The sequence below is a fragment of the Cajanus cajan genome, chromosome 2, assembly GCF_000230855.2.
Source record: "Cajanus cajan strain Asha chromosome 2, NIPB_CcT2T_4, whole genome shotgun sequence".
Lineage (NCBI taxonomy): Eukaryota > Viridiplantae > Streptophyta > Magnoliopsida > Fabales > Fabaceae > Cajanus > Cajanus cajan.
The window spans coordinates 81,527,383-81,553,941 of NC_138518.1; the positions used below are offsets into that span (position 1 = coordinate 81,527,383).

A 26,559-nucleotide genomic window follows, 5' to 3' on the forward strand; every position below is an offset into this window, starting at 1 on the left:
CCATTGATATGTGTGAAACTTGTTTTTATCATCTTAAACTTAGACCTTGTCATAAGATCTCTAGAATTTTCTATTGATGGGTTGAATCTCTATCACATATTTTTCACCGTATACTTCCAAAAAAATATTGTAAGATAACTATCGAAATGAACACAATCTTAAAGGAATATTTATTTTAGTGCATTAGATATATGCTCATCACATATATTTATTTATTTACTTATTTATTTATAGGCCTCAATTGTCGTTATGGTAACGTCATCAAGGAATATTTTTATGATAATAATGTTGAAGTGTCACTTTCATGTATTTATAATTCGAGGACCAAGTATTTTTCTTTTAAAAAAAATCAGGATGAACATAAACTGAAAATTGTAGTTCACAGTTCAAGTGCTTTCTAAGTCTTCCTTGATGACTTATTTATGGATTTAATTATAATACACTGATATCCAATTATTGGTCGCATGTGTGGTAAGTGTTTTTGACTTTTATATATAATCACTACTTTAACGTCGTAACTAAAATGATTTCTGATTAATTAATAATGGTCTATTTATATAGCTTCTCTGGTTCAGTCCTATTCCAAAGATCATTCTCTCTATCTTTCATTTGCCTATTATCTCACATTTCCTTGTTCCTCGAACCATCTTCATACTTTCTCTTGACTTGTGCACTTCATCAATAGTCAAAGTCTTGAGGACATCAATTATAGCTTATGGAGGTGACCAACCTTGTTGTCTTGCCAGCAGTTTTGGCATTCTGTCTCCTTTGCCTACATTTCATCAATAAAATTAGACTCAGAAAGCATCCAAACCCGCATCTTCCTCCTGGAAGATTTGGGTGGCCTATTGTTGGAGAAACCTTTGAGTTTATGCGTTCATGTCTTGAAGGAAACAGTTCAAGGTTCATACAAGAGAGAATGGAGAAATATGACTCAAGGGTGTTCAAGACTTTGTTGTTTGGAAATCCTATGGCTGTGTTTTGCGGGCCAGCAGGGAACAAGTTCCTATTCAGCAATGAGAACAAGAATGTCCAAGTGTGGTGGCCTAGTTCTGTAAAGAAGCTGTTAAGGTTGTCCCTTGTTAACAAGGTTGGTGACGAGGCTAAGGTGGTCAGAAAGTTGCTCATGAGCTTTCTTAATGCAGAAACACTCAGAAATTACTTGCCAAAAATGGATACCATTGCTCAGCGCCATATAGACACATATTGGAAAGGTATGAAATGTAACATAACAGCTCAATTGTGTTGGGTTGATCATTTACTCATATGAGAATTTGGCTAACAAAGTTTTACGATTAGATCAATGCAAAATGGTAGTTACATAATAATACCTTGTTGATTAGATTTATGGATCAATGATAAAGCAAAAGATTGCTGTTGGGGAATACCACACCCCCTTCAATCGTATTGGGAAATATCATATTCTCTTTTCACATGCTTACATAACTACTGGTGACTGGGTAAAAGCATCACAAACAAATCATAAACAATTTATAGTGGTTCAGCCCAACTTGCCTACTTACATAGATGAGAAAAGTCAAATTTATTATCAAAACAAATTTTGTCTGCGGAATTCATTACGATGCAATCTCTCTCCCCCACATGCTTATTTGCATTCACATGACCCTTACACAATAATCCTAACGGAACTTTACTAATTTCCTATTAAACAAATCTCTAATAGGACACGTTTTTCAAATCTCTCGTATCTTTCAAATATTTATCATGCCTTTTACATATCTCTCAAATCTCTCACATATATTGTGTCAGTTAAACAAATCTTACATTTATATATCAATATAATAGCAAACTAGGATATATGATTAAGCATCAGTGGTAGGTACATAATGATTTAGCATTAGCAGACAGGTACATGAGGTTCTTATACAAGATAGAAATTCTTGCTTTTAGCATTCACCCTGAAATAAAAAAAATTATTAGATTAATATTCTCTTGAATCAAAACTAGCCTCGAGGGCCACCTGTTTTACAAGTTTTCTGATGATTAAACAGTGCTGATTGACTATATTGTTTTGTTTTGATAAATAAGACTGAAAAGAATATCTTGATCAATAGTTTAAGAGTTTAAGGGTCATCTGTGTAAAAACTTTTACATTGTTAATCATTAAGAAGTTTTTGTTAGTATGATTTTTAAGATAACAGTTTACATTATCTGTGTATAGCCTTTTTTGTTGTAGTTTAACACACTTGTCACTTTGCAATTTTGAAGGAAAGGAGCAGGTGTTTGTCTATCGCATAGTAAATCTATACACGTTTGAATTGGCTTGTTGCTTATTTTTAAGCATGGAAGACTCTGACCACTTATCAAAGCTTTCATTAAAATTTGATGAATTTCTGAAAGGGATGATTGGCTTCCCCCTCAACATTCCTGGAACAAAGTTTCATCGTTCAATGAAAGCTGCAGATGCAATAAGAAAAGAAATTAAAATGATTCTAAAGAAAAGGAAAGTGGATTTGGAGGAGAAGAGGGCATCACCTACTCAAGACCTTCTATCACACATGCTTGTTACATCTGACACCAATGGAAGGTTTATGACAGAAATGGAAATTATTGATAATATACTTCTTCTTCTTTTCGCTGGCCACGATACTTCTAGATCAGTGTTATCATTGGTTATGAAGTATCTTGGACAGTTGCCTCAGGTTTATGAACATGTGTTGAAAGGTTAGCAATAAAATCCTTGAACATGTTGTTTACTTTTGTGTAGTATAAGAAGATTGTTGTACCTAAAACTTGATCAGGATTGTCTTTATGACAGAACAACTTGAAATTAGTGAAGGGAAAGAGGCAGGGAAGTTGTTGCAATGGGAAGATGTTCAGAAAATGAAATACTCTTGGAATGTTGTATCTGAAGGTATGAGGCTATCCCCGCCAGTGAGTGGTGCTTACAGAGAAGCTATAAAGGATTTCCCCTATGCTGATTATAACATCCCTAAAGGGTGGAAGGTATGTTTCATTTCTTCTGTACATGTATGTCTGACAAACTTCTCCAAAAGCATTATTAGGAAAGAAAAAAAAAACATAAATTTAGTTTTTTCATAACCTAAAATCAATTTATGTTTAAATTAATTTGTAGATTTTTTTTTATTAACTTCTTTAGATTTTTTTTTTTAATCTTTAATGTAAGTTAGTTTTAGTTTATAGAGAAGTTTATTTCAAATTTTCTACATATGGATAAGTTTAACTTATCCAAACAGATCCTGACATGTTTTCTTCACTCATTCATTGGAATCACAACTTGGACTTGGGAAAATATTTATAATGATTTCAAATAGCTAAATGCTATCCCATCTTTAACTTTACTTCACAGTTCATGTATCATTAAGATCTTACTATAACATACTAGGGCATCAAGGCTAAGGTGACTAATTACACTCTATTTTTAGAACTTCTTGTCATCTTAATATTCTTTTCTTACATTGACCAACAATTTGTTTTTAAATCCAGCCCTAATTCAGTTGATGTTTAATCTAACCTTATTTCAATCTTTGAAGTATTCTTTACATCTCTTTTTCTGTTATTATTTCCACGAACTACTTGAGGTTTCTTATGCTACATTACATTAGATAAGTTTATCCAAAAAGATTATAAAGTTTTTTTACTATTATCATGCTTTCTTCACTCTGCATTCATTGGATTTTGGACTTGGGAAAATATTTATAATGATTGCAAATAGCTAAATGCTACCCCATCTTCAACTTTACTTCACAGTTCATGTATCATTAAGATCTTACTAAAACATACTGGGGCATCAAGGCTGAAGTGACTAGTTACACTCTATTTTAAGAACTTCTTGTCATCTTGATATTCTTTTCTTTCATTAACATTTTGTTTTTAAATTGAGCCCTAATTCAGTAGATGTTTAATTTAACCTTATTTCAATGTTTGAAGTATTCTTTACATCTCTTTTTCTGTTATTATTTCCACGAACTACTTGAGGTTTCTTATGTTTCATTACATTAGACCAAAACAAAACCTTCATTTTCTTGAGGCTCAACAATACTGAAAGTTGGTCATAAAAAAATTCTGCAAGGCAATGCTTCTTTACAACTATAAGACAAGTTAAACAAGTGGGTGTATACTAAAAGGAAACAACCTTCTTTCATGCTGATCATGTCATATATGATCCCTTTTAACAGTTGCATTGGAGCACTAGTTCATCACACAAGGATCCAACACTGTTCTTGAATCCCGAAACTTTTGATGCTTCAAGATTTGAAGGGGAAGGACCTACACCCTTTTCATATGTTCCATTTGGAGGTGGCCCCCGAATGTGTTTGGGGCAAGAGTTTGCTAGACTAGAGATCCTTCTGTTTATGCATCATATCGTGAAACGGTTCAAGTGGGATTTGGTGATTCCTGGGGAGAAGTTCAAGTATGATCCCTTGCTAGAACCAGAAAAAGGACTTGCAATTCGACTTCATCCTTCCCATTGATTAGAAGCTTCCTGAGTAGTCATCTTATAGTGCTATATTTGAATAAAACTTCTTGCTACATTGATTAGAAGCTTTTTGTTTCTGCTTCCATGATTATATGAAATATTGGATTTTGTTGAAAATATCATGTCAGACTAGTAATATAGTTTAAGTAGTGTTTATACATAAGAGATAATTCTCACATTACTTGCTAATTTTATAAAAACTTGAGCTCCAAGAATTTCAATTGAAGTTTGATTATTTTGGTATTTATTCAGCTTTTCAATCATTTTCTCTTTCACGATATTTCAACTTTTTTGTTTCACTTCCATAACCAATTTTCTTCTTTTTCTTTTGGTTTCTTTGTCCACCTTTTGTTCGCATCTCTTAGCCAATTAAATCATGACATGTCATAAGTGGACACATCTTTCCTGAGAAAAAGTATGATAGATGAAATACAAGGTAATTGGGGTATAGATGATGATGCTGGTTAGTGAAAGAAAATTTGACCGAAACTTATGTATGGTTAATTTCCAGGGTTCTAATAATCCTATTATAAAGGTGAGCTTGAAATATTCAAATAATCCGAAGAATTCTTTATTATTTCGTTAATCGATAAATTTTGTTTGCAAAGTGAATCAAATGCATTCTAAGATGACCAACGTTTTCAATAAAAGAACACAGAATAAATTACTTTTATATTTTTTTTGCATTTTATTAAACAAAATTGTTTATATTTTAAAAGAAAAAATGTTTTTAGCCCCGGTATTTTAAAAAACTTAAATTTAGTCTCTCCTCTTTAATAATTCATATTTTCTTAAAGTTAGAAAAGATTAATTTCATACTTTTATCAATATAAAAATATGTTTCACATTCAATATGTCAATATCAAATATTTAAATTGAATCAAATATTTATCAATATAAATGTTTGACTATGACATGTTGAATGCAAAAGTAACCCTTGCTTTCTTAATTAGACTAAGTTATTTCTTACCATCTTGATTAGAAGAAGCTCAAGACAACATTGATGGTTAGCACCTCATAACAAACAAATAACACTATTTCTTCAATCTACACAGTCTTAGCAGCTAATTTTTGTAACTTTATGAGTTTACTGTATAAATTTGCTTCAATCTCCATTTGTTGTTGTCGTTCCTCAAGAGATTGAAGGGTCGATACCCCTTTACAAGCTTGGAGAGGCTTTTGTAAGTATTTTTGCTACAAGTGCTTTTTATTTTTTTACAATGTGAATGTTATATATTTTAATTTAATTATCCATTTGCATTAAGAAAGGTTCCAAGGAGAGAAGAGTTTTAGGCAAAGGAGAAAAATATGTTTCTTATTATTTTTTTTAACAATAGCCGCAACAACATTAGAATTTAGGACCGGATTAACCAATTCTTCTCTCCACTAAACTGATCATAATGATTTTTTACAAATATGTTTACTTGTTCATCATAAGATTTTTTTAATCTATAAAACCTCAAAAACTGGCCTTGATTTCAATCCAAAATGTGCACCAGTTGAATCCTAAAAGAGCCCCAATTTGGAACAATCCAATAGGTGAAACCCATAACTTTGTCGTGCTAATTTTTCTTTGGTGTTACTCCAATATTATTTTTTTAAAAAAAATTGTAGTCTAAACATCTTATAATTTTAAATTTAGCTATAGGAGAGATTAAATTGCAATCCATTTATAAATTATGAAAATGTTTATGTAAAGTTTTAGAAGCAACGGGAATTTTGTACAAAATTTGTAATCAGTAAAAAAAAAAAAAAAGATTGACATTTTATAGAAAGGTAATTGTTGATGGTTGAAAAACAGCTACGTTAAACATCATAAAAAATGATTAATTTCGTCAAAAGAAAAGGGAAGTTAGTGCCATTTCATCAAGATAAGATTTTGAGAATCACAACCTAGCAATAATACAAGCTGCATAATCTAACTCGTTCATGATTGTTAACTAAGAACAATAGTCCATGACATGCAACAGACACAATTCCCTTGATTCAACCCTCTCATACATACCTGTCTGCTTCAAAACAACATGCAACAAAAGTAGGAGGTCGAAATGCACAATTTTATTGATCATAAATAAGTTTCTCATAATTTTGCATGAATATGCTAGCACATAAACCAAGATCCCAGTGAAGGGACAAAAAATGAGGGACCTGTGTAGTTAAACTATAAAGTTATACATACATGGGAAATAATTACCATATTATTGCTCAACCAACTCCTTAGTCAGCCAAACTGTATGCTTGTGTCCACACAATGGGTTATTTCTTACCAAATCCAAAAAGAGATTTAATGGCATTGATGGCATTCTCATTGATAAAAGATTCATCAAATCTTTTCAACAGAGGATCAAATTCCTCTGACGCCCTTACGGTAGCAAGGTCAGGATCAGTTCTTATTCTCTGTTAAAATAGCAACTATGTTAGATGACTTGGCCAATATGATAATGAAATAAGAGTCTTTTCAGATAAATTTCTCCATAATTACTTATCAGAGAAGAAAATAAGAATTTTTTCGAATTTTCTTCTCTCATAAGTGTTTATGGAAAAATTTATCTAAATAGACCTTAATTTGAAGTATGTTGATCACCTTGAAGTCTTCAAAACCAGCATTCAGAGCTTCTTCCAGTGAAGAAAGTGCAGCTTGAATCTGTTAGAGAAATTTATTACTCTCTATTAGTACATTAATAGATAGACAAATCATAGGATCATTTAATTTAAAAGTTTGGTTCGTTAGTCCACACACATAATTTGGTCCCATATTAATGAGTAAGGACTAATAAACTTTTAATTCATTGGACCAAATTAATTACACATATAAAGGAAATTATATCTATTCAACAAGGATAATAAGGAACTAATCCAAGACCAAATTACAAGTTACAACTAGCGAATGGCAAGAAAAACATACCTGGTTTAGCTTAGAATAACAACAAGCAACATTGTAACTTGCAACTGATGCTTCCTCAGGTTCTGGCTTTGATCCCAAAATAGACTCAAATTTCTCCAGTGCTTCATCATATTTGCCATTCCTTCAGCATTTAATCCAAGAACAGAGTGCACAATAATAATATCAATGAGATAGCATCAATTATTGTCAGTCCTTTAATTTAGCTATAATGCAAATTGAGTGCTTGGAAAGTGAAGCAATTCTTTCCTTTAACCAGTTGTTTTGGCCATAAGCATAGAAAGGATATCATTCAGGATTCAAAACTAAAATCCCCAAAATTAATTGCTAACGAAGGACAATATATCAATTATCAATTGAAGACAATTGCCAGATACTTAATGCAGATTACAATTTTATATATTAACTTTTTTTTATCCTACCATGTCTCTTGTCAAACAAGGAAGTCTCCTATCCTTAATTTTACATTTTAATATGCAATTGAATAATAAAGGAAATTTTAGCAAATCTAGCACAATTTTGAAGATTATATATATATATAAGGAGTATCAAGTGAAAGTGTGAAAAGGTAAAAGAAACTAAAATCAACCATATAACCTATCATACATTGATTGTCAATATTGATTTTACTTAAATCTAATTATAAGTTTATAACTGTCCAAATATAATTGCATGGTCAAGAATGAAGATTAATTCTTCTCATACCCTCGCCTAATACTCCCTAAATATATAGCAAAATAAATTCCACAAAGTGCAACAATGACATCTATTGAATTACAATAGGAAACAAGATGTTGCACTTCATCCCTTTGGAAGAATAGACTTGCACTGTGAAATGTTAAGGGCTAGATAAATAAAGAATAGAAAGGAATACAGGATACACCATAAAGAGCCAAAAAGGAAATGATCTTGAATTTCTGAGTCTTACTTGTATAGTTGTAATCCTTCTCTCAAATCCTTTTCCCTGCGCTCTTTCTGTTCCCGTTTCCTTGAAGCATTTAGCATCTGAAATGTTTCCAAGTTTGAGAATTGACAACAGATGTTTGTACCCCGCACGGAAGTACAGCAGTGACATCTTTCTATAGAAGAGAAAATATCTTACACAAAAAGGTTTGAGAATGTAAGGACTACAATTTTACAGTTTTGTCATTGTAATGAAACTTACTTGAATTTCTCTCACTCTGTTGCTGATTACCCCGGAGTTCCTCTCAGCTCTGATAATTTCCTTTTCGGTTAACTCACCACCACTATCAATACTCTTCCCTGTCAAAACAAGAAACCACGGTTCAAAGATCAACAAGCAAAGTTCACAAGTGCCTGAAGACTAGTAGCACTCAAAACATATAAAAAATGCATAGATATTGAACTAACCATATCTCTTTTGCATTTTCATGAGTAATGGACCAATTCTTTGACGAATTGTGTACATTGTCCTGCCATATTCTGCAGCTGGCCAAATTTCAGTCCCAAAAACTGCGCTGAAGATATTGAACATATTGGTCATATCTCAACCACTCAAACACTATACATAAAAAAAACAAACTATACAAATTCACTTCTCAAAAGAATTTTGAAGTTCATTATATCATATACCTATAAAAAGAACCCCCCCCCCCCCCAATATAATATAGATAGGATAAGCTGAATTGCTATCACATGTCTAAATGATTTTTAAATACTATAGTCATATTGAAACTCAACCTATGGTTTCATAGCAGGTGCCAAGCCAGGTAAAAGGAAGAGGGTTGTATTAGGCCCTCAGCAGCCAATGAAAAACTTGTCAATATACCAAAACAAACAAAACTTTGATATATACTGATAGTATTATTGTCCAATTAGAATTACCTTGCTAATACGCATTCACATTTAATGGAATCATTTATTACACATTTTACAGTAGTGAAACTCTGATTGAGATTGGAGAAAAGCACTAACAGTGCCTATAGCATAAGTTTTATCCTATAATCCTACCAAACATGAATGACTCATCCTAGTGGGATAAGACTTTTGTTATTCTTGTTACTAAAGTCATATTTAATAGGATGATTCATCACAAAATTTTAATGCAATATCAAAATCCACAATCATAAACCAAGCCAGGATAAATAAGACCTCCGACTAATTTTCTTGAGCATGATATGCTAACCTGCCACTAATCTCATAGTCATATGCCACATCCACAAATCTTCTACCTAATTCTTCAAACAAAGAAACACGCGGAAAGAGAAAAAAGAGAAACGTGAAGAACACACCTGGTGGCAAGTACTTTATCCCCAACAGTGAAGACTCCAGCTTTATCAGCTGATCCTCCTGGTGCAATGGCATCAATGTAAGTTCCCCCATCCCTGCCCTTTGCAAATTTGAGTCCAAAGGGCTGCTCCAGTTCCACCTCATACTCTTCATACTCCTCCTCTTCTCCCTCACTCTCCTGCTTCGATGCCTCTGACCCTACCTCAGATGAAGCCTTAACAGCAAAAAGCAAAGGCCTTGACAAAAGGGTGTTTGAGAAGCAATAGGAAACACCCGAATATGAAGGGCTTCTGGAAGAAAAGAACTTGGTGGAGGGAGAAAACAGGGTTGAGTGGACTTGGGTGGTTCTTGGCAATGTGAGTGCAGAGTAAAGAGATGAGTGACTACTAGTGGTGGTGGTAGATAATGACATGGTTATGTTATTCACAAAACTTTGAAACTGCTACTGCTATTGCAAGTTTCTCTTGGTGCTTCAAGTTGTGCTTGTGCATAGTTAACACAGTTGAAGTTTGTGTTGTTGGGGCCACAAAGACATGGATGAGAGGTTGTGAGTGTAGATTGCTGAAGTGGTTAAGAAGCAACATCCGTTCAGTTCACTAGTATCATGCCACGTGTACTTTTTCGATTTTGCTATGTTTGAGACGTGGCTGTGCTACCTCTACCAAGTCTCCAACAATTTGATTAGGGAGGTGGAAAATTTAGTATATAATAAGGTTATGCTTGGATATTCTTTTCAATTTTTAAGAGAAAAGAATGAAAATAAAATAAAATAAACAGAAGTTAAAATTAATTAATTTTCAATTTAAAAATAAGATTTTAAAAAAGTTAATAAGAAATTTTTTTTATAAATTAACTTATGCAGAAATTAATTTTAATTTATAAAAAATTATTTTATTTTTTCTATTTTTTTCTTCTGTAAGTTTTTTTTTTTTTTTGAAGAAAAAGAAGAAGAAGTTTAATTATCTTAGGAAACTATTGAAATTTTAATTAATTGTAGATAATATTACCAATTTCATGAATAAACGTTGTTTGCAATTGTTTAAATTTGTTATTGACAATTTTTTCTTATCTTTTCAGGAAAGATCAAGATTGCGAATTTTTTGGTGTCTGAAAATTCATTTAACTCATTAAAATAAATTAAATGTAGCCTTTATTTTATTCTTCTTATACATAAAAAAAAAAAAAAAACTTGAGTAACATATTTCTTAAATTTTAATATTATAATTAATATTTTAACTCATGTAATGGATAAAAAAATATTTATTTTAACATAAATCAAAATTTATAATAAATAAATATTTTTAATAAATAAAATATTATAATTAAAATCCATAAACAAAAATACTTTTAAACATATAAATTATATTTTAAATTTTGAAAATAGTCATATCATTATTGGTCAATATTATTTGAACAAATTATGTTATGTTTTCTACAAGCAAATTGGTTTTATTTATAAATCATCTCCTATTATTTGATGAAGAGATATATCATTTCAAATTATATTAATATTTTTTTATAAAATGTCACATCTTATAACTCTAGTTAAAAAATTATATTTCATAACTTTTACTGAGTTATCAGATCTCATGCTTCTTAATAAAGAATCACGTCTCGTAACTTTTCATGATTAGATATAATTTCAATCTTTCATTAATTTTGGAAGTCTCTTGATTCTACTGTGCTACATTTGATTGTGGTTATGTAATTTGTGTTTTGACTATTACAAAATCACCAACTGCCTTTAAATTACAAAGTTTTTTTCATTGCTTTTATATTCTGCCCATGTTGTTGACAAGAAAACAATGGACTATAAAGTTACATACCAATTGAAAACACTATCTCTAAGCATTAAAATATATATAACCTATCAATACCCCAAGGTGTAAGGTTCAGAAACCCCTATGGTTTTAATTTTGGCACATTTTGAACCAAATCCTAAGCATTCTAAATTCTAAATGAATGCTACTAACGAATCTTCTTGAGTATGTGATAAGAACAGGTTTCTCGAGGGATACAAAGACATAACATCACTAAGAAAAAAAAATTCAATCTATGTGATGCAAGACTTGAATTAGACTGAAAGAGTCACTGCTCAGAGAGTTGGGAATAATAGCTCAAAAAGCTTGTTCCATGATCATACATTTGGCACATCAGCAAGAAAATATTGGAAGAACTAAAGGCTGGTCAAATCAAACCCATGAAGATTTGTGTGAGAACACATTTAGCGATAGTTTTGTCATATCTCGGAATATTCATTCGGATAAAGGACATTTTCATAACTTTCTAGCTACAAGAGAAGATAAATGAATTGTTTTCTCTCATTATATAATTGGCAATATATATTAGATTAAAATAAATCAAAAGAACGGCTAATAATATCCTTTTTTGCTGCTATTGCTTGTTTGTTTCTCTTTAAATTGATCAGTCCATACAGTAATCCAGCTGCACATATATGACAACCATGTTGAAAAGCAAATAAGGGATAGAATAGAAAGAAATTGCCTATATGTCATGTTAATAAACACAAGAAGTTAAGGCAAAACCTCTCCCAAAGAACATAATTGAAACCTACAACACCTTACACCACCCTCCTTTTAAGTCATTTTGCATCTTTCATTTTCAAGCCAGATTCAGAAACCTCACTGATTATGGTCAATGTTTTTCCAATAGGGAGCTCTGTGTGTGCCTGCAAAGGCTCCAATGAGTCCACAATATCTCTCATTAGAGGCCTTGCTTTTGGGTTGCGGTTCAAGCAATGGTATGCAAGCATTGCAGCCTTGTGAACTGCTTTGATTGGATAATCACCATCCAACCTTGGATCTATAATGTTTAGAAACTTCTTCTTTTCCTTCAGCAAAGGAAGGGCCCATTCTGCTAGGTTCTGCTCTCTGGCAGGTCTTAACTTGTCTAGAGATTTTCTTCCTGTGAGAAGTTCAAGAAGAACAACACCAAAACTGTAAACATCACTTCTAGGAGTCAGGTGACCTGCACAACATATTATCATGATGTCAATATGTATTATATTGAGAATTTAATTTAGGCTTAGTTGTATTTTTAATCACAGGATTTCTCGAATTTTGTCTCTCAACTTTTAAATTTTTGCAATTTTATTAATTGATCATTTGTCTATGTTAATTGATCGCTAACATAGACATTATGTCACATCATCATCTATATATCATATAAGTAATCTATGTTAATGTGTCATGTTAATAATTAATGTACTACATTAATGATCAATGTGTCATATCACAATTAACTAATAGAAATAAATAATGAATTAATACGGTGACAAAATATATAAAAAAAATTAAAAGTTAAGTAGCAAAATGTGCAAATAAATCTTTAATTTAAGTACATCAACAACATAGTTGATTTTAATCACAAATTATCATATATGATAAGTATGTTGACTTTTATAAAGATATCTTAAAAGTCACTCTTAATATGATTTTTGATTGGTTGATAGATAGTGAAAAAGTCTTTATAATGCATAAAAATCAAACTCTTGTATTATATGGAACAACCATAACTTCTCTATTTAGCCTTTATTTATGTCTAGCGAAAGTATGAACTTCGTTTCACAAATGAGTACAGAATCCCAGCTTCAAGCTATACTTTACCTGTCATTATGTATTCAGGTGCAGCATAACCATATGTTCCCATTATTCGAGTAGAGACATGGGATTTGTCTCCAACTGGTCCATCCTTAGCTAGGCCAAAGTCAGAAAGTTTTGCATTGTAGTCCTGTTTTTGAAACATATAAAAAAAACCAAGATGGTTTAGTTGAAAGCTGGCTTAAATTTGAAACCAATATGGCCTTTGCTGTACAAGAACTCCAAAGAATCCATGTTTAATAAAATCCTAATCTACATCATGTCAAAATTAACATGCAAATTATGGAAACAATTATTTGTTCACCCCACAATATATGCTTAAATGGTAAAATTTTAATACCAATATGTGTACATTCTCCTTACATATTTATTTTTTCAATTTCAGATGACATATTTTAGTAAACTGACCTGATCCAATAAAATATTTGATGTCTTAAAATCTCGATAGATGACTGGTTTATCTGCTTCATGAAGAAATGCAAGTCCCTTTGCAGCGCCAAATGCTATCTTCATTCTTATGGACCATGGCATGGGAAGCAAAATTTCTGCCGCATTTTGTTGAAGGCACATTAGATATACAAACAAAAGAAACACTATTAAAGTCTCTTATTTTGTTGAATAAAGACAAATAGTTTTGAATATTAGTGGACTTTATGATTATATCGTGGTGGGGTCCTTCCAAGTTGCAACATTAAGTCTGCGTCTATCTTTCTCCAATAAAATAATCTTACAACACAAAAGGATCCAAGTCTTATACTAAACCTTAAACAATCAGCATAAAATATCTTAATAACTTTAATAATCCATAAAGTGTGTGATGCTTTTTCCATTAGCTAATAATGAAGATTTTCTGTAAAATATCTTGTAATTAATTATTTATAAGACTATTGGCTATAGGACTCACTAAGGGTATAAAAATGACAAATTATTTATAATGTGCCTTGTAATTACATGAATTGCCATTGATTTTTCATGCAGGTATTCTAAACGACCCATCAATCCAGCATTTTTTTTCACTACCGTGAAATTATAAATTAATATGATAATCTATCACAAAAAGTTAGTTTAGCAATAGTGTTTTGTCAAGAAATGGGTACCCTTTTTTGGTTGTTAATTGTTTACACTCACTCTCCGTTATATTTCATTTCCATTTTTTTTTCTTTTTTTATTTACCTATCAATTTTACATCACACATCTGATTTTCTTTCTCTTCCTTTTTCTTCTCTTTTTTTTATCACTTTTCATTCAATTCATTTCACATCTCACAAGTGCATGTGAAAAAAATATTAGCCTTTTCTTTAAATGCAAGTAAACATTTTCTCAATCATCTTCTCCTCTCTTCCTCTCTAGCTGCTTGGAATTCTTTAGACATCACTTTATTGGTAGGACCTCTTAAGCCCTAACATGTATAATGCCAAAATAAATAAATAAGAGTCGGCTCAAATTCTAAATAGCAAGCTTTTTTCCTTTTTTTATCAACAATGGAAGTCTTTTAAGATTTTTATTTTTCCTTTCAATTGGGTAGTAAGTAAAGCTTGAAAGTTAGTACTTTATGGGCTTTATGGGCTTGTGCAAAATAAGGGGTTCGAGCCCATAAGAAAACTCCTGTTTGAAGTGTTGCCACAGTAACCCAAACATGAATTAATCTCACAAAATATTGTAAAATGTTTAGGGAATTTACATTCATTGGAAAATAATGTAGGACCTACCAAGAATCTGCTCACTGAGGTAACGTTTTCCATTCTCATATTTTTCATGTTAATGATTAAATCGCAAAGGAATGTTGATGGTCAATTAGTCATAGTCTTCTTTTACATTGACACCTATTATGGTCACTAAAGGTTGCATATAGTATAACTAAAACAACACTTTATTTCCTTAAGTTACTGTCGAACTTACGTCCTTATCAAATCCAGCTAAAGCACATGTCTTAATGAAGTGACAAAGAACCAACTTCTTAAGCACAAAACTTCCTAACTCGGTATTTTTCCACGAAGCTACAAAATGGAGCCAAAATCACTTTATCTTAAATTCCTTTCTTTTTAGTGTCAACATTGTCGGAGACAATTTAAAAGGGTAAGTAAAAAAGTAAGGTGACATGCATCTGCCAAAACAACATAATATTTTTCAATAAATTCCTTTCTATGTTACATGCATTGGCCCCTAGTAACATATGTAGTAGCAGCAATGTCCTGAGCTTTAATTTTAAGCAATTTCAAAATTATCGATAAAAGGTGGCATGATATACTTACTTGAGAATAAATTATGTTCAACACTTCCCCGGGACATGTACTCATATATCAGCACCCTATGTTCATCTTCACAGCAGTATCCGATTAATTTCACTAGATTTGGATGTGAAAGCTGCCCCAAAAATATGACTTCTGCCTAGAAAGCAAAGAAAATCTTAATTAGCTTGCAACAATTTCTAACCAATAATAACTAATTTTTGTTACATCAATTTACATGTGTCAATAGTAGAACAAACATGGCATGTGAAGCATCATGATTTTGGAGTTAGATGATTTCATACAAGTCAGAAGAATTTTTTAGATTTTTTCTATTAAAATATAGTTTTTTTTCTATAAAAAAAATTGTAAAAATACTTCTAAACTTGTATTAAAACAAATTCAATGTACAGAAAGAGAAAAAGGTATACCAGCCATTCTCTGTGGCCTTGATGACTGTTGTCACCATCATGAACCTTAACAGCTACGGCAAGGGTAGGAAGCCCTTGCCTTAACTCCTCAGAAATGAAGCCTTTATACACACTTCCAAATCCTCCTCCCCCCAACACACGATCTGGCCGAAAATTTGAAGTGATTTTCTTTAGCTCATCATAAGTGAATGCAATCAAAGGATTTGCAGCTGAGTCACGCCGTAGGTCTTCTACTTCTTCAGGATTTGATGGTAACTTACTATCATCGTTTCTTTGTTTGCTTCCCTGGTTTTGTTCTTTTGGTGAATCAATAAGAGAACAAAACATGTGCACATTATTCTCATTTATTATTCTCAGAAAAACAAACTAAAAAAACAACAGATAAAGCTATCAGATATTACATTAAACAGTTAATACATTATACAATGTGAATGGAATGTTATACAGAAAATTATCATGAATATATCAAGATCACACTATCTATAAATATTGTAATATTGTGATGTTAAAAGATTAAGAAGTCTACATAAATAACTCCTTTTCTCATATTGGATAGACAAAAAGAAGAATTAGTATACACTTTTAAAATAATGGGATGGTGGGAATATATTATAATTGTGAAGAAGGGGATTATATATTAAAATTCCACCACCAATTTTGTAAGAAAAATTGGTTAAGATGATACTCAACGCACTAGAGTTAAGAGGTTTCCACTACGCACGTGAGAATCACAAGCCGACCTACTTTTGAAGCAAACACATAAAGATACTAACAGATTCTACATTGAAGTTACTTTAGAAAAGTTAAAAAGGTTTGACTTGATTTGAAGACAACATGTAACTCCTACATGAAGATTTTAGATTTCTGTGTTTTTGTTCTCTTCGTCTTCCAATGATTTGCAGAATACCAACTTACCTACAAGGGTGAGAGCTAACACACTACGTGTCAAAGTTTCATTAGATTCAAATGGTTTAATAACCACAACACAAAATTTTCAATGAAAAACAAACCAGCTGAAAGGATGATCAAGAAATGAAGAAGGAAAAATTGGAGTGGTACAAAATATGGAATCCTTGACAATATCTCCACCAAAGACAGAATATTGAAAAAGATAAGAAGGAGATGAAAAAAACCATTTTTAAGAGATAGAACAGAATCCAGGAGGAAAACAAGGAATCTAAATATCTAATCAAACCTCTATCAGAACATACACCAAAAAACTTGATGATAAACAAATAATAAATACCAAAATTATATATAAAAAAAATCCAAAACAGAGAAGGGTAAGATTTTGTTAGTAAACCAACCTGACTTTACATTGGATGAGACTCTATATTCTGATGACTCCCACCTACACCAGCAATTACCCATTATACGAATCAAAACACACCCTTCCAGCACCAGCTCCTTTATCAACACCCCATCACAAAAACCACAGCTTCTTTTTTATTTTTTGTGAGTTGTTATCTCAGTCCTCAAGGAACATGGCATAGATTTAGGAGCAAGGAAGAGACACACATGAGAAAAGAAAACAAGTATAAAGGAGAACAATAACATGGTTAATTAGTGTTATGATCAAATGGATTGGTTGAGGTGTGAACGGGGACATGTCTTTTGGTGACAGAAAGGTAAGAGTGGGAGATAATTCAGAGATGGCAATGATGTTGATGAGTTGGGTGTTGGCTTGGCTATGGGGGAAGATGGAAGGGCCCACATCGACTGTGATTCAAAATGTGGCTCGGTGCACTTTGATGTTAGTGCGCACATAGAAGGTGCATGTTTTTCATAATGCATACCCACCAATCTTTTTCCATCACTCTCTATTCATTCCAATTCACACTCTTATTCATTCTTTCAAATCTTTTTTTAAGCCCTATTAACAGAGAACTTTATTCAGAAAGACAAAACTCACTTCAACATGTCTAGAAAAAAAAATTTAATTTTTGATTATGGGGAGAAAAAATATATTTGGCTGCAAGAAAAATAAAAAAATTAAAACCCCTCTTGTGACTTCTCTCCTATTCTTCCTCTATTGGGTGTACTGTATCCAACACACAAAAACTTGCAACCACCACACCTAACCACCCTTTTTTATCCTTAACCTTTTGGTTTCTTCCATAAAATATTTCTTTCTTTTTTGTGCTAAGTCAATCAAAAGAGTTATATCACCAATAAAGTGAGTTTTTTTGGTTATGAAATCATGAGAATAACTTTTATTAAATGAATGAGGGATAAAACATATGCTACTAATTATGATGATGATATTATATTTTTTACTCTAATTGTTTAAGTCCATCTCTTAAAAGGTACACACTTACACTTTAATAGTTTATCCGTATATGTACCCAATGTCATAGAATAATCTATATGAATACATTATTGAAGGAGAATAAGAGTATTCATAGGTAGTCAATTATGTCCTTGCTGTTATTGATGTAATTGTGATAGTTATTAAAATGAAAAAAATAAATAAATACAATAATATGCACTATATAACTTTATAAAAATTACATAAAATTATTTTTTATTCTACTTAATCTACTTATATGTATATTATATATACTGTCACTCAAATGGAACTTTTGTTTTTTTATTTTTTAAACTATATGTTAATCTTAATTAAGGATAAAAGGAGAAAAAATATTGTTTATTTTTCTCCGATGAAATTCTCTCTGTTCACTATTGATATGAGAGTCTTTCACCATATGTGTTTATTTGAATGGAAGAAAATTAACATGTTCTATTTTAAGATTATACATGTATGAAATTGAAAAGTACCATTCCACTTGCACTCTGTGTGTTAGAGTGGAAATACAAATAGAAGAAATTAGTTGAGTTATTTGATGTAACAAAATTAAGGAGAATGAAATTAAAAAAGTGGCCAGATCTCCATGATTTTATTTCCACACTAATATTTAAAACTCTTTATTTTTTTAATATTTATAACTTATCTGTCACACTAAACAACAAGTTCTTAGTTTCTCTTACAAACTAACTAACGTAAATAGTGAAGAATAAAAAAAACATGTTACGAATGTGAATGCAAATGTTACTTTTTATTAACTTATAAAAAAACTGTAAATCCTATGTGACCAAATTATTATGTTTGTTTCATTTAGTTAAAAACAAAATTTATGAAAGGCTTGTTTAAATAAATTTTTTCGTAAAGAATTGTTCAACAAGAACATGAGAAGGCAAAATAAATTGAATGTGTGTATATATTAGATTTATTTTTCCATAATCATTTTCAATATCCACTACATGCAAAAACTATTAACAATCATTATAATAGTGCAAACAAAATTAGACTTTAGTAGGTTAAGACATGTTTTAGGAGAAGAAAAATTTCAATTTTACGCTGAAAGTCAAAACAACAAATAATTGTTTCCACTTTTTTTTTAATTCTACCATGGTTTTGGGAGCTAAAATTGATTTTAGTAGTTATCCAAACACACTGAGATTTTCCCAAACTAAAATAACTTATATAGAACATTGGTTTTTATAAAAAGTTAAATTAGAGAGTTTTTATTTTTATAAAAATTTAGTACATAAATTAATTTAATTCGTAAGAAAAAATAATATTTTATCTTTTTTTTCTACAACTACTTACTCAAAAAGTTATTCAGTGTGAATCTTAAAATTTCATTTTTTTTTTCTAACTATAAATACAGTCTTATAATTTACCTCCTGTACCGACCAATTTTTTCATTACTTTGACCTAATCTAATGGTTCTCTGTATTTACCAAAAAAAATCTAATGGTTCTTTGTGAAGTAGGTGCTACTTTGTTAGGCCATTTGAAGTACACAGGGCAGTGACTAGATGCTCTTAGGATATTCTCATGATAGCTTTGTGAGATACAATTTTTTTTTTTTTTTTTTGCCAAAAGTATGCTTAGATCATTGGGTGATGATGATACATGGACAATATTAAACAGTTTTATACATTTATTTAATCATAATTTATCATAAATAATAAGCGTATTGATTTTTATAATATCTATTTAAACATTCATATGAACTATGATCTAGTTAATTATGTAAACCATGAGAGATATCACTGGTATACTCTAACTTATTAAGATAGAGATTAATCTCAAAATATTACGATTATCGAGAACTTTAATTTTTTTTAATGATGGATAACTAATTTAAGAATTAAGAAACATGGTTTTTGTATAGGAGAAAGTTTGGAATGATTGTAACCTCTCTTCTTTCCACCTTGATGAAACCAAAGTTTAAAGAATTGTATGAATCATGTCATACTATTTGTGAAAAGAATTTGGTGCTACTAATTTCAACTTACTTAACTAATTCACCATACTAGTATGTTAGAGCATCTATAATAAAAATTGCTTGAAAGATTCTTAAATTTAAATACTTGTTTTTATTTAATTTCTTCATTGTGGTTGAATGTCATGGAAATCATAATATATAAGAACATATATTTTATAAAGAGTTATTCCTAACATTAAAAATATAGGAGAAATTTTGTTCTAACATACTTTATTACGAGAAATGATACCTAAAACAATGTACAATTAAGTGGGAGAAAGAGAAAATAAGTTTATTTATTTTCATCATGAACTTCTATGTTGTGTATACATATTTTAAATTTAAATAAAAATTATAAATATAAGGATCCGTTAGATTTCTACACTTAATAATCCAACAACTAGTAACAAAAACAAGCATCTAATAATCAACAAACACAACAACATACATGCATCAATAATCAACAAATAATTAAACATACAACTTCAACAATCAACAAAAGAGTTGGATTCTAACTTCTTTTACCTCTAATCACCAAGAGAGGGGAAGAAGGAGGAATAATGAATCATTATAAGCTAACTTCGCACCAACACTGTACCCACTTAGATTCTTAACTTTGAAGCTTGCATCACAATTTCAGCTACAAAATCTCACTCTCTACAAGACTTAGAAGAAGAGAGAAAAATCTTGACTTTAAAGCTCTTCTCTGACTTTCTAAAGAAATCAAATTATGAAGTTTATTTCTTTTAAAAAATATCTTATATACATTTTTCCAACAGGTTAATTTTGACCTCTATTTAGAAAAAATCATAAACAACTAAAATACATGAACATTTATAATTTTTCAAAATTTCTCAACAATTAAACAATAAATAACCACAACACATAATTAAATAAAATCAACTATTAATCATGCACAATGTTACAATAAACAATAAACTAAAAAGAACAATATTTTTTTTCATAATTAATAATCAAACTTTGTTATATTGAATATAAACAAATTAAAGATATGGAAAAAGTAAATTCGAGAGAGAAATATGGGGGATATTCGAATCAAGATGCATCATTTATTTATATGTTATACATTAAAATTCAAGATTTTAAAATAAAATTTATATTTGAATTATTATTATTATTGGTATTATTATTATTACATAATTCCTTTTTCTTCATCACTTTTTTTTCGTCTCTCTCCTTTATCTCAAAACTTCAATCCCCATTTTTTTATGTTACCTCCTCCGTCACAGAAATTTCAGTTGGTTGTAAGTATAAAATATTTCTATCTTAATAATAAAATAGTCATTCAACACTTATAAACACTATGTTATTGTTATCCAATGTAATGTATAAAATAATTATTATTTTTATTTTTAATCAGTTCAATCACCATTGAATAATGGTTAGACTATTAAACTTTAAATCATTCATAACAAGGAGTTATCTTATTATTGTATGGCTCTTGTTTACGATCGAGACGGCAGGATATTCAAAATTCAAATTAAGACGATAAAATATTAAACCATTATGAAGATTGGACTATTAACTAGCCATCGACCTACGAAGTAGGAACTATACTCTCTTTGACTCATCTTTTGACTAAGTTTCTCACCTTTGCATTCCATAAATTCTATTCTAACCACTCATCAAAAAACGGGCGCAGTTTTTTAGAAGATATGTTACTAGAGAGGAAATTGTTTTATTTATATAAAGTAAAATAATATGTGTCTTTGATAGGATTCATTTAGAAATTATAACTATTATAATATACAACTAAAAATATATTTAAAATTAATAACAATGTTAATTACACATTCTCATAATTTTAATTATTTATATGAATTAAACTCGATATTAATATAATTTACAATATTCACATCATGTTCAATCAACTCAATTAAACTCATTGATTATACATTTTCATAATGTTTTAATACATTTTAGTTATTTATCTAAACTTATTAAAATTTACAAAATTATAAATATAATTTATTAGATAAAAATGCGATCCATTAATTTTTTTAATTTTTAATAAATTTTATTCAATAATAAAAATATTTAAGAATGTCAAATAATGTTTTATTGAGACTTTCCTTTTTTTTTCATGCTTTATTTAACATATATCTATTTACAACATGGCTGAGGCAGCCCAATTAGTTCCTCTTTACAATTGAAAATTTACATGACAAACAAATTAAGCTTTTGTATTTATTGAGATAGTGTAGGTTGTTAAATAATTAGGAGTATAGTATGATAGTGGGGAAGGGTTTATGTAACACAGTGCTATTTCAGCTTTGACGCGTTTGGATGTGCACATGCACTCAAAATATGGCAAAAACTGTTTAGTCAACCTTTGGGATATCAAAAGTCAACGCACCATACAACGCTACTACATAACCCAATGGGTCCCATCCCAGGCCCATTTCAGTGATTTTGGGCCTCCTGTCGTTCACACTTCATTTTGTTCGATAATTTTTAAAATAAGTTATTTCTCTCTCTCTCTCTCTTTAGAGCTTAGTTTAGTGATGTATATATGAAATTTTAAATTTGAATCATATTGCCATTATTCTAATTTCTACTAATAAAAAATAATTATTCGACGTATAACATTTAAATTATATTTTAATTTAAAATAAAATAGAATAAACAAATATTATATACTTTATTATTGAAGTTTTAATTTAAATATAAAAATAAATTAAAAAGGGGGTGTCAAACATGCATAACGTGTTATTCAATGTTATCATATAAGCTCATAGCAGGTTATTCAATGTTATCATATATGTTCAAAGCATGTCTCTGTCATTTTTTTAATTATGGGTTTGTTTGTTTAAATTTAAAAAAAAAGTATTTTTAAATAAGTGTTTTAAAAAGACAATAATTTAAGAAGTAAATAGGAGTTATTTTTTAAATAAAGTAAGAAATTTCCTACTTAAAAAAATAGACAAATACATAAAAAGTATATAGGAAAAAAAGTGTTTCTTGTTTTAAAAAATGTTTTTTTTATAAGCAATATGATATATTTCCATTGTTCCATATTAGTTACGCTGTCTAATGATTTATGGTTTGTTGTCTTTTATTTTGTAGACTGTTGTGTTTTCATTTAGCATTTATTTTTTAGCGATTGTTTAAATCATTAGGTCGGGTCATCGGTAAGAGATCGATATATTATGTACAAAATTTTGAACATCATTATCGTCATTAAAATTTTTATGAATTAAAAAATATATATAAAAAAAAAGTTGCACAACAAGTATAGAACAATTATTTCATAAATTATAAATACATAACCAACCATGAAAAAATTGTTTTGAATAAAATAATTACAGATTCGTGTTTTTTTTTTTTTAAATCAACATATTCTCTAACTAAAAGTTAAAAGACTATTTTTTTTTAAGAAATTGACCTAACAATAAATGCTATTTTACACACATCAAAAATTTATCTCCTCTTCACGTGACTAAGGAATAAAATATTATCTATTAAAAAAAATAAAAATCTCACTTTGACCAAAGGTAAGAAAACAAAGTCATCTTATAATATTAGTTTGATTTATAAGATAAAGGTTATTCTCGACTTAAGTACTATTTACTTGCCTTATATTTAATCGACGTGAAACTTTAATTTTTTTTAATACATTCCCTCCCATTTAGCATTGTTGGATTTGGTATATGAATTTTAATGATTTAGGATAAATGAAACTTAAATTTCTCTCAATACACCCTTCACACTCAATACTATTGAATTTAGTACATGTATTAATGATCGGTAACTCTTTTAGAGTGGATTTATGATAACTTTGATATCATATTAAGAAAATAAGTTAAAAGTTTAATTCATCTTTAAAAAATTAATTTTTATATTCACTTATATATTAGTTAATTATTTTATTTATAGTTGATATAAAAATTGATTTTTTTTCTAATATAGTCTATCCATCATGTTTCATGCTTATTTGTTATTAAAATGTTTGTATTCTTTTTCTTTTGTTTCCTTTAAATTGTTTCTTAATATAATTTGTCAATTTCTCACTGATTTTTGTCATTGTCTTTTTACTGTTTGTTGTATTTTTCTTAATATTTTAGTAATCTCTTTCTCTCACCATACTTTTTTTATGAATATTACTCCTTTTGCTCTTTTTAAATATCGAAGTTTTAAGTAAAATTTTGTTTTTATTTGCTTATTATTTTTAAGATTTTGAGACAATATTTGTTGTTAGGCCATCAATTATATCATTATATTTCATTTAATTTTTAATTAATTTACACATGATAACTAATATTATTATGAAGTAAAAATAAAATAGTGTATAACAAGAAACATTTTAATTATTATATAAAAAAATTATTATATTTAAAAATAAACAATCTTAAACAATTATAAATATAAAAAAAGGATATAGTTCCACAAAGCATATATAATTTCCATTTCCTTGCCAGTTATACTCATTTCCAATATCTATCTCTTTCCATTTTCTTGGATTGTTTTTCTATATTTCCTCATAACTTGACCTTATAATAGCAACCAAACCATTTTTATGTAGACGGGATCAGTTACACAGATCAACAGTGTAACGTGTGTTTGGATCTACCATTTACCAATTTGATTTTAATTAAAATTAACTTTTAATTATATTAATTTAAGTTTGAACGTTTTTATTATAAAAGCAAGATAACGGTAAATTCAACATAAATTTTTTATCCGATACAAAATTTATTTCTTCTGAACTCAAAATTAATTTATGATTTTTTGTTTTCAAAATGTAGAAGCAAACATACGAAGACTAGCAATAATATTAACTGGTATTTCAACTTTGTTTTAGAATGTTCAATGTGAAACAAAATACGGATTGTATTAAATCAAAAAATAGCAAATCTTCTGTAAGTATGTGAATCTTTTTAAAATGATTTCACTCAGAGTTTTTCTTTTTCCTTTTTTTTTACCGAATAAAAATTGTGAAGACAAAATTTGACAATGTTGGAAGTTAAAGCAATATAATTAAATGTTCTCTCTAAGAAATGTTTTTCGCAAGATTTGAGTCAATGACCTATTTATAATTTTGCTTCAACTAAGTCAAATTCCTTTGGTTGATTCAACTTAGAGTTACCCACTTGTTAGTTGTTGTTATCCTTTCACAATTTTTTTTTATATTTAACAACAAAAATATGTTGATTTTTGATTGGATGATAAAATGAAAAGTAGATTACCACAACATTAGACTAATTTCTCTGTAATAAATTATATAATAGAAAAAAATATAACACCAAAATACTATCACATGAATTTTTTTATGTGTATCGCATTTTTCTTTAATTTAAGCCAAAAAAAATTCTTACTCATATGAGCTTCTATATAATGGTTTTATTAACATTAGTTCTTGTAACAGATTAAGTGCTCCAAAATTATAAGATTTAATTAGGAAGAAAAGTATTCTTTTTTTTGTTACGAGGAAGAAAAGTATGTATTACATTAGCAATGTAAAAACATATAAACATTTTTTCCATTAATAACTTTAGTTAAATTAGAATCAATCTTAAAGATTTTTGTTCATATTTTTCTTTACTTGAACAAAAGAAAAGAAGGAAAAGAGGCAAAGAGAAAACATGGGAACCAAAGTGAGCAAATTCAGAAGAAAATCACAAAGTTTGTTATAAAAAAAATGTAATATATTAATGTTGGCTATTTATTTTTGTTAAAACTTTACAAATATAGATGCGTATAACCCTTTTTTTTCATTAGTTCTCATCCTAGAAGAAAATCTCCACGACCGCAATCCAATATATATAACTTAAACTTTGCAAGCCCATGCAGCCCATTACGCAATAGCCCAACTAGATCCAATAAAACGTAGCTCATTACACTCTTGGTCTCCGTGAAAATCATGTTTCCTTAATCGTCAAAAATGGTAAACACAAAGACAATTTATTAAACGTAAAAAGTAATTATAAAAAAAATTAAAAATAATAATTTTGACGAATAGAAGTTGTTTTTTTAATAGAAAATAATAATTTTTTAAAAATTATTTAGATAACCAAATCAATAATTTTTTTTTATTTAATTTAAAAAATATTTTTAAAAAAATAAAGAAACAGTACAGTTCCCTCACTCCCAATTTTTTTAAAAATCCCTTCTTTAATGTTATGTTCGTTCAAGGATGTTGGGATACAAACAAGTCTCACATTGATAAAATAAGACAAAAAATAATAACTTATATAATATAAACATACTTCAATGTTTGAGAGACCTTTTGGGTAATGACTAAAAGCAAAACCGTGAGGCCTAAAGCCCAAAGCAGACAATATCTCATCATTGTGGATGATTGTTGTTAAGTCTCAATTTTACCTCTTTTTGGATGAGACTTATTGAATAAATTCCACTCATCCTTTGAACCAT

At 29.4% G+C, this 26,559-nt stretch overlaps 3 protein-coding genes across 3 annotated transcripts; 1 reads left to right on the forward strand and 2 right to left on the reverse strand.

The window, feature by feature from the left end:
* Window positions 1-566: 566 nt before the first annotated feature.
* Window positions 567-4,709, forward strand: LOC109799054 (beta-amyrin 28-monooxygenase). The gene is made up of 4 exons (XM_020359543.3): window positions 567-1,214; window positions 2,230-2,685; window positions 2,780-2,967; window positions 4,161-4,709. Exons 1-4 carry the CDS (start codon window positions 716-718, stop codon window positions 4,455-4,457), a joined length of 1,440 nt encoding a protein of 479 aa, XP_020215132.1. The 5' UTR covers window positions 567-715; the 3' UTR covers window positions 4,458-4,709.
* Window positions 4,710-6,498: 1,789 nt separating this feature from the next.
* Window positions 6,499-10,149, reverse strand: ZKT (protein containing PDZ domain, a K-box domain, and a TPR region). The gene is made up of 7 exons (XM_020355352.3): window positions 9,617-10,149; window positions 8,736-8,842; window positions 8,530-8,627; window positions 8,293-8,369; window positions 7,368-7,488; window positions 7,047-7,106; window positions 6,499-6,859 (listed from the first exon to the last, which is right to left on the reverse strand). Exons 1-7 carry the CDS (start codon window positions 10,024-10,026, stop codon window positions 6,719-6,721), a joined length of 1,014 nt encoding a protein of 337 aa, XP_020210941.1. The 5' UTR covers window positions 10,027-10,149; the 3' UTR covers window positions 6,499-6,718.
* Window positions 10,150-11,970: 1,821 nt separating this feature from the next.
* LOC109796878 (Protein kinase superfamily protein) lies at window positions 11,971-17,683 on the reverse strand. Its single transcript, XM_020356721.3, has 6 exons — window positions 17,201-17,683; window positions 15,894-16,189; window positions 15,487-15,622; window positions 13,643-13,779; window positions 13,241-13,364; window positions 11,971-12,602 (listed from the first exon to the last, which is right to left on the reverse strand). The coding sequence occupies exons 1-6, from the start codon at window positions 17,262-17,264 to the stop codon at window positions 12,217-12,219; spliced, it is 1,143 nt and encodes a 380-aa protein (XP_020212310.1). The 5' UTR covers window positions 17,265-17,683; the 3' UTR covers window positions 11,971-12,216.
* Window positions 17,684-26,559: the final 8,876 nt, after the last annotated feature.